Source organism: Sinocyclocheilus anshuiensis, unplaced genomic scaffold, assembly GCF_001515605.1.
Source record: "Sinocyclocheilus anshuiensis isolate Anshui unplaced genomic scaffold, SAMN03320099.WGS_v1.1 scaffold670, whole genome shotgun sequence".
Classification (NCBI taxonomy): Eukaryota; Metazoa; Chordata; class Actinopteri; order Cypriniformes; family Cyprinidae; genus Sinocyclocheilus; species Sinocyclocheilus anshuiensis.
This window is the reverse complement of record NW_015546062.1, coordinates 900,408-913,332: the sequence shown is the minus strand read 5'-3', so window position 1 is coordinate 913,332 and position 12,925 is coordinate 900,408. Positions and strand designations below refer to the sequence as shown.

Below are 12,925 nucleotides of genomic sequence, written 5' to 3'. Positions count from 1 at the left end.
GACGACACTTGTACAAATGCGGATGGGTGGCATGAATGGAAATGATTCCAGATTGGCGATGTAGTATTTGGTTTCTGTATTCTGTACTGTATTTTCCTGCGCTCAAACCTGCCAATCTAAAGGATCAAACGCTGTGTATGGCGTTTGAGGTCATTTGTGAATTAGTATAGACTTATAGTCTAAATAAAACAATTTGCAACTGTTACTATTATTACACTTGTATACAAAACTTTGTATTATGCTTGTTATAGAGTGTGTGACGTCACGTGCACTACGGTTGACGCAGTTGTCACGGCGACCGTCCCAGCCCTACTGTACAGTGATGTAGCTTCCTGACATCCAGACTGAACAGCGTTTTCTCGACATGTTTCTGTGTTGTTGTTGCTCAGCAATGGCATGGACGTGATGTTGTCTGGAGGGTTGGCAAAAGGAGAGTGGGACTGTGGGCAGTGCTCGGGGTGGTGACTAAAGGCGGTGACAGTAGTTCTGACGCCTTTTTACAGAAGTCACAACAGTTCGTGAAAAATCACAGCTACAGGTTGTGTGCATTTGACTGTGGATTGACTGTTTTGAAACTTATATGGTAGTTACATAGCACCTAGACCTCATTTATCATGAAAAAAGCCAGGAAATTTCAGTTTTGACAATATGGAACCTTTAAACTACTTAGAGGTGGACAATATGGGCAAAATCTTTATCACAAAAAAGGTCATTTTCAACCACAGTAAGGAATGACAACACAATACAGTTATTCTACCTCTAATATATATTTGCTAAACAACACTATAACTACATTATAGCTAGATATAAATCAGGAGGATCACCTTTATAATCGTTCTATATCGAAATATTGCCCAGCCCTAAAACTTGCTCTTGGTAAAGCATAACAGACATCAACATTTAACATTTACTTACTTATAAAAGCACAAATAAACACAACAAGAGTTGACCACTGTGCTGTAAAAAAGAGGAAAGGTAAAATAAAAAGAATAATAATAAATATAATATACTAAAACAAGTTAAAATGAGACCAAGGATTATAATGAATTAAATGCAAGAATAAAAAGATGAGACTGTAACTTAGATTTAAAATCATATACATAAGATGCAGATCTCACAGATAAGGGAAGACTGTTCCATAGCCTAGGACCGGCCACTACAAACGCACGGTCACCTTTCAACTTCAGTCTTGATCTTGGATATGACAGATTAATACTGTCTGAGGATCGCAAACATCTGGCTGACTTATTTACATTTACAAGATCTGACAAATAAGAAGGTGCCAGACCATTTAAGGACTTAAAAACAAACAGCCAAATTTTTAATTCAACTCTGTAACACACTGGCAACCAGTTAAGAGACATTAAAATCGGAGTAATGTGTTCTCGTTTTCAAATCAAAGCGTAAATAAACTTAGAAAACGTATCTGTGTGGTGTGGCTGACACAGACAAGTAGAACAGCATACGCAGTTTACGTCCAGCTGATATTCTCCAAAATGGCGCTACGGTGAAGCGGAGGAGATGAATTGTTGAATAAAGTCGTTATTTTTTTTTTCTTTGCGTACAAAAAGTATTCTCGTAGCTTCGTAAAATTACGGTTGAACCCCTGATGTTACACGGATTATTTTACCGATCTCCTTGCTACGTTTCTGGACCTTCATCGTGGTAATTACATTGCTGTCTATGGGAGGGTCAGAGAGCTCTCAGAATTCATCAAAAATATATTAATTTGTGTTCTGAAGATGAACGGAGGTTTTACGGGTTTGGAACGACATGAGGGTGAGTAATTAATGACAGAATTTTCATTTTTGGGTGACTTTGATATGACAGAGTAATATTGTCTGAGGATCGCAAACATCTGGCAGACCTATTCACATTTACAAGATCTGACAAATAAGAAGGTGCCAGACCATTTAAGGACTTAAAAACAAACAGCAACATTTTTAATTCAACTCTGTAACACACTGGCAACCAGTTAAGAGACATTAAAATCGGAGTAATGTGTTCTCGTTTACGAACCCGTTAAAAATATGGCTGCGGCATTTTGATAAAACAAGAGCATGTATGACTCTTTCAAGATCTTTAAAAGATAGAAAACATCTAACTTTAGACAGAAGTTTATGATGGAAAAAACATGACTTAACTACGGAGTTAATATGTTGGTCAAACTTAAGGGAGGAATCAAAAAGAACTCATTTTGAACCATTTGAAGCCGTGACATGGAGGATTGGGGTAGTCCAATATACAAGGAGTTACAATAGTGCAAACGTGATAAAACAAAGGCATGTATGACTCTTTCAAGATCTTTAAAAGATGGAAAAGATCTAACTTTTGACAGAAGTTTAAGATGGAAAAAACATGACTTAACTACTGAGTTAATATGTTGGTCAAACTTTAGGGAGGAATCAAAAAGAACTCCCAAATTTTTCACCGTTGGTTTGATATAAGAGTTTAAATGACCACAGTTAAAATTTGGTTTTCCTTTACCCACAGAGGGTCCAAAGACAATTGCTTCCGTCTTAAATGCAAAAGATGTTTAGACATCGAAGATCTTGCATCAGCTAAGCATGCAAGCAATGTTTCTAAACCATTCTTGTCATTGTGTTTTAAAGGTAAATAGATTTGGGTGTCATCAGCATAAAAATGAAAGGACACTCCATGCTTCCTAAAAATTGAACCTAGTGGAAGCATGTACAGTGAAAACCAGATGGGAGCCAAAATAGAGCCTTGAGGAACACCAGAGGTAAGAGGAGCTACAGATGAAACAGCGCGACCAATACCTACTGAAAACGTTCTGTTACTAAGATAAGATCTGAACCAGCTCAGGGCACTTCCTTGGATGCCCACACACTTTTCAAGGCGTGATAAAAGCATGTCATGATCAACTGTGTCGAATGCTGACCGTTATGCTTTCTCCAATAGTAAGTAATACAGACCCTCTCATCTCCCTATATTAAGACAATCTTGCTATTACTACTAATAGACTCTATGCAAGACTACTTCCGCGTTTCTTCTCAGTTGCTCTGCAAATTCCGGTGCTGCGCCGGAAGCGGTATTTACCGTTTCAATGAGTGCTCTCAGCATGGCATTTTACACTCGCAGCTTGCAAGAACTTCCACGAATTACAGTGAACAATGTCAATCGAATTGTAAGATTAGCATCGGTCACTCCTTCAAGTAAAAAGGAGAAGGGCTTCAAATTGTATATTTCGAGTTATATCGAACGCCTGCTTCCGCGTTTCGTCTCAGTTGCTCCATAACTTCCGGTGCTGCGCCGGAAGCGGTTTTTACCTACCGTTTCGATGAGCGCTTTCAGCATGGCATTTTACACTCGCTGCTTGCAAGAATTTCCACGGATTACAGTGAACGATGTCAAGCGAATTGTAAGATTAGCATCGGTCACTCCTTCAAGTAAAAAGGAGAAGGGCTTCAAATTGTATGTTTCCAGTTATATCGACAACGTTGAAGGTACGTATTCTCAAGCTAACAAGCTAACATTAGCTAGCTTCGTTTGTCACAGTGCATACTCTTATAGTCTGTTTTGTGTTCTGTTTACTTAACCTTTTTAAAATATTCTGTTTTTATACTTTCACTAATGTTATGTTAATACGATCTGTATGACCCTTTTTGTCATTTTTTTCCATTTCTGAAAAGGATCAGGTGACAGGAGAGATCAGCATGAGGGCGACTTGTTTCAGATCTGAGGAAGACAGAGAAGCCACATAGTTTGAGAGTAGGGAGACAAAACTGGAGAAATATAAAAACTCTGTAACTGTAATAATACAACTCTCTAAAATTTTAGCAATAAAAGGTAAATTTGAGATTGGCCTAAAATGCGATAAAACAGTTGTATCCAGATTAGGCTTTTTCAACAGAGGTTTCACCATTGCATGTTTACAAAAAGCTGGAACAAACCCAAAAAGAAGGCTCTTATTTACAATTGCAAGAATCCAGGCCCCAACACTATCAAAAATCAGTTTAAAAAAGTGGGTAGGAACAATATCAAGAGCAGACGTATTATGCTTCAGTTTGACGACAAGATCAGCTCAAATGAATTTAAAAACCTAGTAGGAGTCAGAAGATCTGAAGAGTCATCAGTAAAAGAAATAATGGACTGTCTATTTGCTTCTATTTTTTCCACAAAAAATCTCAAAAAGCTCCTCTAGTTCACAGCTGTACTGAAACTGAGCAGAGCTGGCACAAACCCCCAAGTGAATTTTTCAAGAATTTAAAAAATAATTTATATAAAATGATTGCTTTCCTAACATCATTCCTTGAGGCACACAAACAATGTTTTAAATTCAACTCATTGAAAGATTTTTAAAAGACCTAAAACTTGTGTGTCAGATTAGTGAGATGTCCAAGACATGCATTGTTGGTGGGCCTCCAGGAACAGGTCTGGCAAACACTGGCTCAAACTAAAGTGACCATTAGTATTCCTAGGGAGTCTGGCCAGGTCCTGTCAGTGGGATGGTGGTTCTGGTATCTGCATGACCTAAAGAAAGGAAACTCGCTGATGGCTTAAGGTGCACACTGCAATCAATTGCTTACTTAATGTAGAAGTATAATATAGGATTGTTTAGAATTGTTTACTATGTTGTAAGAAAAATTATGAGGACGATGAAGATCTCGATGAAGATGTTTATTGCAGCATAGCAGTGACAAAGTACATGTAGTATCTTGGGTTCAACGGAGTCAGAATGAACCATGAACATCCTAAGCTCAAACATTTTATACTCTATTACGTTCATCTTCCCGCATGGAAATGAAGTTTCGTCTTAAATGTAAATTGCGGATAACAATGAAAGTGATAGCCTTCCGTTCCCACATCTTTGGTAGTCTTTCAGGTGGAAACAGCCAAATGTTAAGGTGCAATTATATTCAAGTACCCTTTTGGTCAGCAGATGGTTCTTGATGGCCTACTGCCGCTCCCACACTATAGGTGACGATTGACGAAGTAACGTTCAGGAGATACTATTTACATATTATTGAGATTGGAAAGAATTATCTCTATGATAATTAAGCTCTTTGTAGAGAAAGGAGAATAGTTTACTTGGAGTGGAAGTTTGGTTGAGGCAAACTATAATTTCTTACAATGTGGACAAAGGGATAGTTCACAAAAAAAGTCATGGCATTTACTCGCCCTCATGTCATTCCAAACCCATATTACTTTCTTTAACACAAAAACATTTATTAGGCAGAATGACTGCTTCAGTCACCATTTCACTTTCATTGCATCTTTTCTCCATACAATAAAGATAATAGTGACTGAGCCTGTAAAAATGTGCAACTTATTTATGAATACTATTTTTCATTTCAAGAATACCTTGTATAAACCACTGCTCCGGGTGTGTGTTCACGGTGTGTGTGTGTTCACTGCTGTGTGTGTGCACTAAGGATGGGTTAAATGCAGAGCACTAATTCCAAGTATGGGTCACCATACTTGGCCACATGTCACGTCACTTCACTTCACTTAAAGTTGTTACCAGCGACCTGCCTGACCTCTCAGTCCTGCAAGTGGCAGAGGTGTATAAGGACTTTACCAGCACTACAGCCCCTTTAGTCACCACAATGGGGATGTCCAGTGATGATTCGTTGGTAGATTCTGCCTTCGGTAAAGTTCAGGCTGGGAGTGTTCTGTCATACCAACAGCCAGCAGCAACAACACGCAACATTACTCCCCATCAAGATGCCCCACCACGGACACCTCTTCCACTAGATGGTTACAACCTTGACCAATCTGTGTGCGTACATAGCAAACATGGACTACTACTAACATATCTACATGAACATGTACTGTATTATGCAAAGACCAGAAGATTAGTTTTTGGTTTATAATACAGCATCTTATAATAAACTTTTCTCCTCTGCCATGCCCCGGTGCACTTAGGTGTTGAAGTGGAGTAGTTGTTCCACTCAAACAAAGCGGGCACTGCACCTTTCTTCAGTAGCCGGCATCCTGAGGGAGTCGATGGCTTGATCAAATCTTCACTCTTGAAGTGACGACTGCAGACTCTTGTGTTAGGAGTGATATTAAAATCCTCACGTATGGAAACTAACCACAGAATTAAACCTTGAGGATGTGTCACATAACAGGACACAGCAATATATAGACGTTGCACCTTCACGCCGAAGGCACTTAATGCTTCTTGAACTCATTAATAAAACATTATATTTTAATATAATATGCTAAAATGCTATGCTACCACAGTTAATAAAATATATAAAATATTTGTAAATGCTAGTTAATCAAAAATTTGACAAAGACCACGCTATTACCACAGTTTGCTATCGGAGAACGCTAAACCGGAAGCTCGCAAACAACTGAGATTTTAGCGGAAATGCGTAGGCAGTGGGCCGTGCATTGAGTCCATAACAGGGTCAACTATTTATAACACAGACTGAATATGAGAGACAGACCAGGGCAGATGCCAAGCACACGTTATATAACGGTTATGTTTTCTCGAGGACACTTAACAGACATTCCATGGAAATCACTTTATTTTTCAACTACAGTATAGTTTGTTTTGTTACTTCTGCTACGTGACAAAACTGTATGGACAATTTACAAAATATATAAAATGCCTACTTACTACTTTTAGCTACGGAGCACTTACACATACTAGCCAACACCATGTATTTAATAAACTTCAGAGAGCTTGAAAAGTACATGACAAAAAGTGAAGGAAAATCTCAAAGATATCAGCTGCTGAGTTAAACATTACGGCAAAGTAGTTCTAGCTGATAATCAACACTTTTATTTAAACAATATTTTTAAAACTTCAAATTTTAAAAAGGAGCACTCATACTCTCATGTACCCAGAGACAAAGACATAAAAATTTTAAAATTGTGAACACTAGAAGAACTAAATCCTCAAGTGACTTTTTCTTCTTCCAAATGGTCAAAGTTCTGATTAAGATTTCTCCTTAAGAAGCCATGCTTTCTGTCAAGAGGAACCAAAAAACAGAGATATACAGTCATAAAAATTTATGCAGGATATACAGTATAACACTTTACGATGAATCCAAAAGTAGAGACAGTGTCACCTTTTTCTCTGTTCCCTCAGCTTACTTTATTTTGCACCTGCAATAAAAATACCATAAATGTCAGTTTCTTTTTAAGTTTCATGAACTATAATATTATAATATAAAAACTATATATTATATAACTATAATAAAATTGAACATTCTCACCTCTGGCTGCCTCTGTGTCAATACCCACTGGCCTATGAAGTAGGAAAAAGACAACAAAAGAGAAGTCAAAAGGTGGTAATTTCCTGAAGAGCAGAAAAATAAATAGACATTATATTGTGATCTCTGATTATTGATCTAGTCGCATCATTGGAACAAATGCAGTCACGTTATAAAAAATTGTGGCAAAAAGGGTCAGTTGTCTATTGTCAATAGTGTAGCATTGTATCAAGCACAGATCACACAGAAATTGTCAAAGCAAGCAGATTTTTGTTGGTCAACGTGGCGAATCTGTGTGACCAAATCAAACCCGTTGCGAAATATGGATGGTGAAATCTTTTGATCTAATGCAAAATTCCAGATTGCATGAATTCCTGTTAAAATGACTGGATTACCACAGTTTAGCCTAAATATTTTCATCGAACAAAATGCATTACATTTTTCTTTGCTACTTACTTTGACTTGTTCCCTTTGCAGCGGCATTTCCGACCTATTGGAAACAAGCCAGAAGTATGATCAAAACCACTGGTGGTTTATTAAAATATACAAGAGAAAAGCATTCACAAACACATGGTGTTTTAGAGATTGCCTATGTTGCTGTAACACATGATGAAATTAGGTACACAAAAACCAAACTACTGTCACTTGTTGTGATCAAACTCATGGTCTATATAACATCAGGTCAACAGGGTCTCTCGTTAGTAATTTATGAGGGCTGGTGGGGGTTTCAGAGTAAGAGTGTCAAAGGTTAGATTGGCTGCTTTTCTCTGCACTGGTGGAACACCATAAGTCATGGTGCGGTGTTGGTTGTCGTAGAGAGGTTTAAACTTAGAGGTTATGAAAGACACGCTGACCTGCAACCAGTCTACCCTCAGTAACCGATATTTGTATCTGCGCGAGGATACATTCGTAGATGAATATCTACAAAAAATATTCTATACATTTGATGGCAAGTACTATACAAAGGTATAACTCTTTCTGAGAATGGTAGAAAGTTTGACACTCACTGACAATGAGGAAGATCCCCATCAAGAAGAGGATCACAGCAAAGATCATACCACCGATCCTCAGAGATTCATAATCTGGAAAGAGGATTCAGAAGAACATGTACAAATGCAGAAGTGAAGCATGTTTTCATTTTATTAGAATGTTAATAACACATCATTAAAATGGGAAACATTCCACAATAAGCTTAAAATTAGTGCTGTCAAACGATGAATCGCATCCAAAATAAAGGTTTTTGCTTACAGAATATATAGTATGTGTATGTACTGTGTATATTTATGTATATATAAATACGCACACATACATGTATATATTTAAGAAAAATATGTTGTTTATATATTAAATATATTTATATATAATATAAATATATTATGTATACACACGTGTACACACACATAAGTATTTACACATGTAAATACTTTCAAAATATATACATGCATGTGTGTGTGTTTATATATACATAATAAATATACACAGTACACATACATATATTCTGTAAACAAAAACTTTTATTTTGAATGCGATTAATCATTTGATATATATTTAAATATATTTAAAACAAAAAAATGGTTGCATCTGTGGTAAAACAATACCCAAATTACAGATTCACACACACAAAACAGCCCCTTTATTGCAGGTTCTCATGGAATCTGTAGAATCAGAACTCCTTCACAAATTTCTACATCCCATCCATTTGTTTACCATTACTTTGACTCATTGGTTAGGCTTTAAACTTCAGATAAGCGCCTAGTACTACTGTAGTTTCATATAACAAATCTGAACTAAAAATCAGATGTAAATTTGACAAATTTTCCCTAAAATCAGCACAGAAAATGCGAAAGGTTCGGCAGATTCCGTTTGGTCCTGCTTACGAGTGTTAAGGCCAACACAACATGCACAGACAATAATCTGCTAAGCATAATGAAAAAGGCAGAAGAATGACTTTCCTGAGACAGTCTGGAACCACTAAACTGCCATGTGTACTTAGTTGTTTGCTTTCTAATAGGGCTCCGAGTTGTACTTTTAATTGTAAACATGACAGATTATACATATAATCCAAATACGGACAATAAACTAATTGAATAAAAAGTAAATTTGGGAAATTCTAAATTCTGGGGTAGATATCAGATTCTAACTTGTGTGTTCTACAGAAGCTTAGTCCCGGAGTCAATATTTTCCATCTATTTTGGAAAAAGAGAAGGGGAAACGCAAATCACTCTGACTTCCCAGATGTTTCCTGAGAAAGGTGATGCACTTTGGCCCTGAAAGCCCTTCTTAACACAACAGCGCTCAGCATACTATTAGAAACATCAGAGTGCAGCTGTAACCCCCATAATAAAACTACTATGCTCACAATACTTTGAAAAACACAAATTCCTCTGAGTAATCACTATGTTTTGCATACTAGCATTTTTCCCCTTTCAGCTTTATGAAGTCAACCAAGAGATTTCCTTAATCCATATAAGTACGTATACTGCCTAAGCAGCTATAGTCCATCTGTACTCACCATAATGAAATGGCTTGTCGTATTCTGGTGGGAGAAAAAAAAAAAGTAAATATCTAGAGTCAACTCCGTAAAGCTTTAAAAAAAAAATAATAATAAATAAATACTGGTAGCAATCAAAATGTAAAATATTAAGAAAATGTAAGATAATGACAACATTATAGTGCCAGAACATAAAAAGATATTATCTGCAAGCCATTTCTCAAATACAGAATGCTACTGACAAATTGATACTGTATGGAATGTACCAAAAGAGGATAAGAGCTTTCTGACTAGTGACTCCATAAACATTTTTCACACCCACTGTGAACTAAACGCTTATAGTGTCAAACCTATGCTTTTTTAATGCACACAACAATAGACCTGGTCTAGCCTGGCTAAAAACACTGTTAATAAGCCAATAAGACGTTCAGTTAATGTAAAATTAATTCTAGACTAGAAGACACTTACCATGAATTTCATCCATTTGAGAAGCTGAGGGAGAGAAAAAGTGTTACCATTTAAATCTAACCAAGCAAAAATGTCAAATTTATGCCAGCCAAATTATTACAGACAGAGCATTATTAGATTCTAAGTATAAGTGCTTACATATCTGTACAGATACACAGATATGTGTATCTGTGTACACAGATACACATACAGCCATAATAACTCCAAAATATGGCAATATGTTCAAAAAGCATGTGCACAATCATGGAAGACACAAAAGAAATGCTCACACTGTGGCAGCCAACAGCTTCTTTTCAATATGCCAGATCAACTTAAGATGAATTTTAAAAAGCTCAACTATGAGATTTATATTACACAGAAAGGTTATTTTAGGAACTCGTTTCAAAGAACGACCCATTAATTCTAATATTTTGACAAGTTCTTTTCAAAGACTTCTTATTAATATTAAACAGACATTTGGCAGAAATGTTACTTTGAGTCATTTTATGCCACAAATCTATCAGTGGAATGATAATAGACCTACATGTTTTTAAAGAGTCTTTTCAGAGGATCTGCTCTCTGTAAACAAGAATGTTGAAGGCATCGCTCCAAATCTCCCATTAAACATTATGAATGGTCTGACTGTAAGACTTTGGTTATCCATAATGATCTCTCGCTCGCTCTCCCTCCATCCCTTTCAAAAACACTGAACAAAGCATTGATGCAAACACTTTAACATTCCTGTGTACAAAAACAATTTTTTAATGCTGCTCATGTATGTATTTATGTGGGCAGTATTTACATGAGAGCACACTGGCCAGTCCGACAGTGTTGGAGTGCTTAAATGGTGTATTCACATGTTTGTGTTGGCAACAACACACACACACACGCAGTCTGAGAAAACAGCAATTCTCCCAGAAATCCAACGGATCGGCTAGATGCATGCTACTGCAACTTCTAAAAGTGGACAAATCTCAAAATAAAACATTAAAGCAACAATACGTATAATTCACAAGGTCAATAAATACTTAAAAGACTCATCCTGTCAAAACTGCCTCCATATGGAGTAGCAGAACTGCATGTACCCAAGGTTAGGTACAACATGAGCTGCACTGGCACACTTAAAGTCTCAAGCCTCGTGGTGTAAGAGTAGTGTTACTTCATCGGCTTTTCAGAAAAACCCTTCAGGGAAAGGTGTAATCGTAAGCTGAAATGAGACACGGTGGAACCGTTTGAGAAAATTTGCCAAAAACACGCAAAGCCAAAACAGCACAAACTGCAAAGCAGTTTAAAAAAAAGCAGTCAAGTGCAACGGCAGTCAAATTTTATTAAACAAAAACAAACAGAAAAAGCCTTGGTACATATAAACATCAGACAGAAGCACAGAAAACTTGAAATTCAGCTTTTTTTTAATCACTCACATAGCAAAGTGTCTCTAACCCTCTACACACTTACCTGGCATTTCCCTGCCAAAAGCTGATCCTGCATGCATGCACATATACTGTTGTTAATCTCTAAAGGAAAGTCTGTGCAGGACAAATACTTTTAATTTTTGTCCTAATTACATTCTGGAGATGATTTCTACTTTATATATTTATATATAAAAAAAGAATTCTCAGAGTATAGCTGAGAGGGTGGCAATAAAAAAACAAAAACAACAGCACTCACCCAAAGCTGGAGCGAAGTAGGACAAAAGCACTGCAGCAACACAAAGTTCCATCTTGTCTGAAAAAACAAGCGAGTGTGAGACACTGGGCTGTCTTCAATCCCTGCAAAACTCCACACACATACTTCAGTTCTTGTGGGAAGGTTTAGAAACCTGACTAATGAAGTCTCACTTCCCTTATATTACTAACTTGAGCATTTAAGTCCTGGAAGTCGTGGGTGACTTTTTGTTGGACATCAAGTGCTTTTTGTTGTATTATGTTTAAACAACAACACAGAATAAAATATAAAGGTGATTTAATTGAGCATTTCTGCATCTATGAGCTGCACAAAAAGATCTCTTTCAGTTCCCCAGCATGTTTCTCTCTCCTGTTGCCAAGAATGGCAAAAGGGCTCTATTTTTGGAGGACCACCTCAAAACGGTGGGATAAGGAGCCCAAGGGACATGGCTGTGGGGTGTGGTATTTCAGATGATATTTGGTAAGCGACTTACAGACGTAAGTGAGTGTTTTAGCTGTAACTCTCAAACGCATACCATTTAACTCCAATCTCAAAACCCATTTCAACTTAGATGCACAGCAATCGATCGCTTGGAAATCTCAGGTGGTCTCTAAATAACATCTTCGATTAAACTCATCGTGTACAAAAAAGACCACGGTAAAGTACAGTTGTTGCACAGATGTGTCACTACAACATTTCTCCACAGGATAAATAATGAAGAGGAGGAGGAGGAGTCGTCCCATACACTCTTTACAATTCTGGCACTAAGACACAGAAACCCCCTCCCCCCATTTAACCCAATTCCGCGAGATTTCACTGAATTACTTGGTGGCAGAAGCTTCTTTCTCCCCATTATCACAACTAATTTCATACTACAGTAAACCGACTACGCGATTAAAAACGTAAAACATGATGTGCAAAACAGCAAACACAAACAACTCAAGGAGCTGTAATGTGATATTGATGGTCACGTGCTCCAGCTGCCGATATAACCAGGACTGCATTCTTGCAAATGTTAAACAAAGAGCAACCAACAAATAAATAAAAAATGCATTCAAGTCTGCATGCATATAAACTGCACGTGATAAATCAATTGTTTTTTTTTTTTTGCAAAGATCGATTGGAACAACAG

General features: G+C 37.1%; 1 protein-coding gene across 1 annotated transcript in view; it reads right to left on the bottom strand.

The window, feature by feature from the left end:
- Positions 1–6,813: 6,813 nt before the first annotated feature.
- The window catches only part of LOC107699456 (FXYD domain-containing ion transport regulator 6-like), a 7,902-nt gene continuing 1,790 nt past the window's right edge, over positions 6,814–12,925 (bottom strand). The window contains exons 3-11 of the mRNA XM_016500710.1: positions 11,797–11,853; positions 11,584–11,610; positions 10,150–10,173; positions 9,703–9,726; positions 8,198–8,272; positions 7,647–7,680; positions 7,194–7,225; positions 7,047–7,083; positions 6,814–6,943 (exon numbers count right to left, since the gene is read on the bottom strand). Coding sequence (XP_016356196.1) covers positions 7,073–7,083; positions 7,194–7,225; positions 7,647–7,680; positions 8,198–8,272; positions 9,703–9,726; positions 10,150–10,173; positions 11,584–11,610; positions 11,797–11,853 — 284 coding nt within the window. The 3' untranslated portion in view covers positions 6,814–6,943; positions 7,047–7,072. The remainder of the gene's footprint in view (positions 6,944–7,046; positions 7,084–7,193; positions 7,226–7,646; positions 7,681–8,197; positions 8,273–9,702; positions 9,727–10,149; positions 10,174–11,583; positions 11,611–11,796; positions 11,854–12,925) is intronic.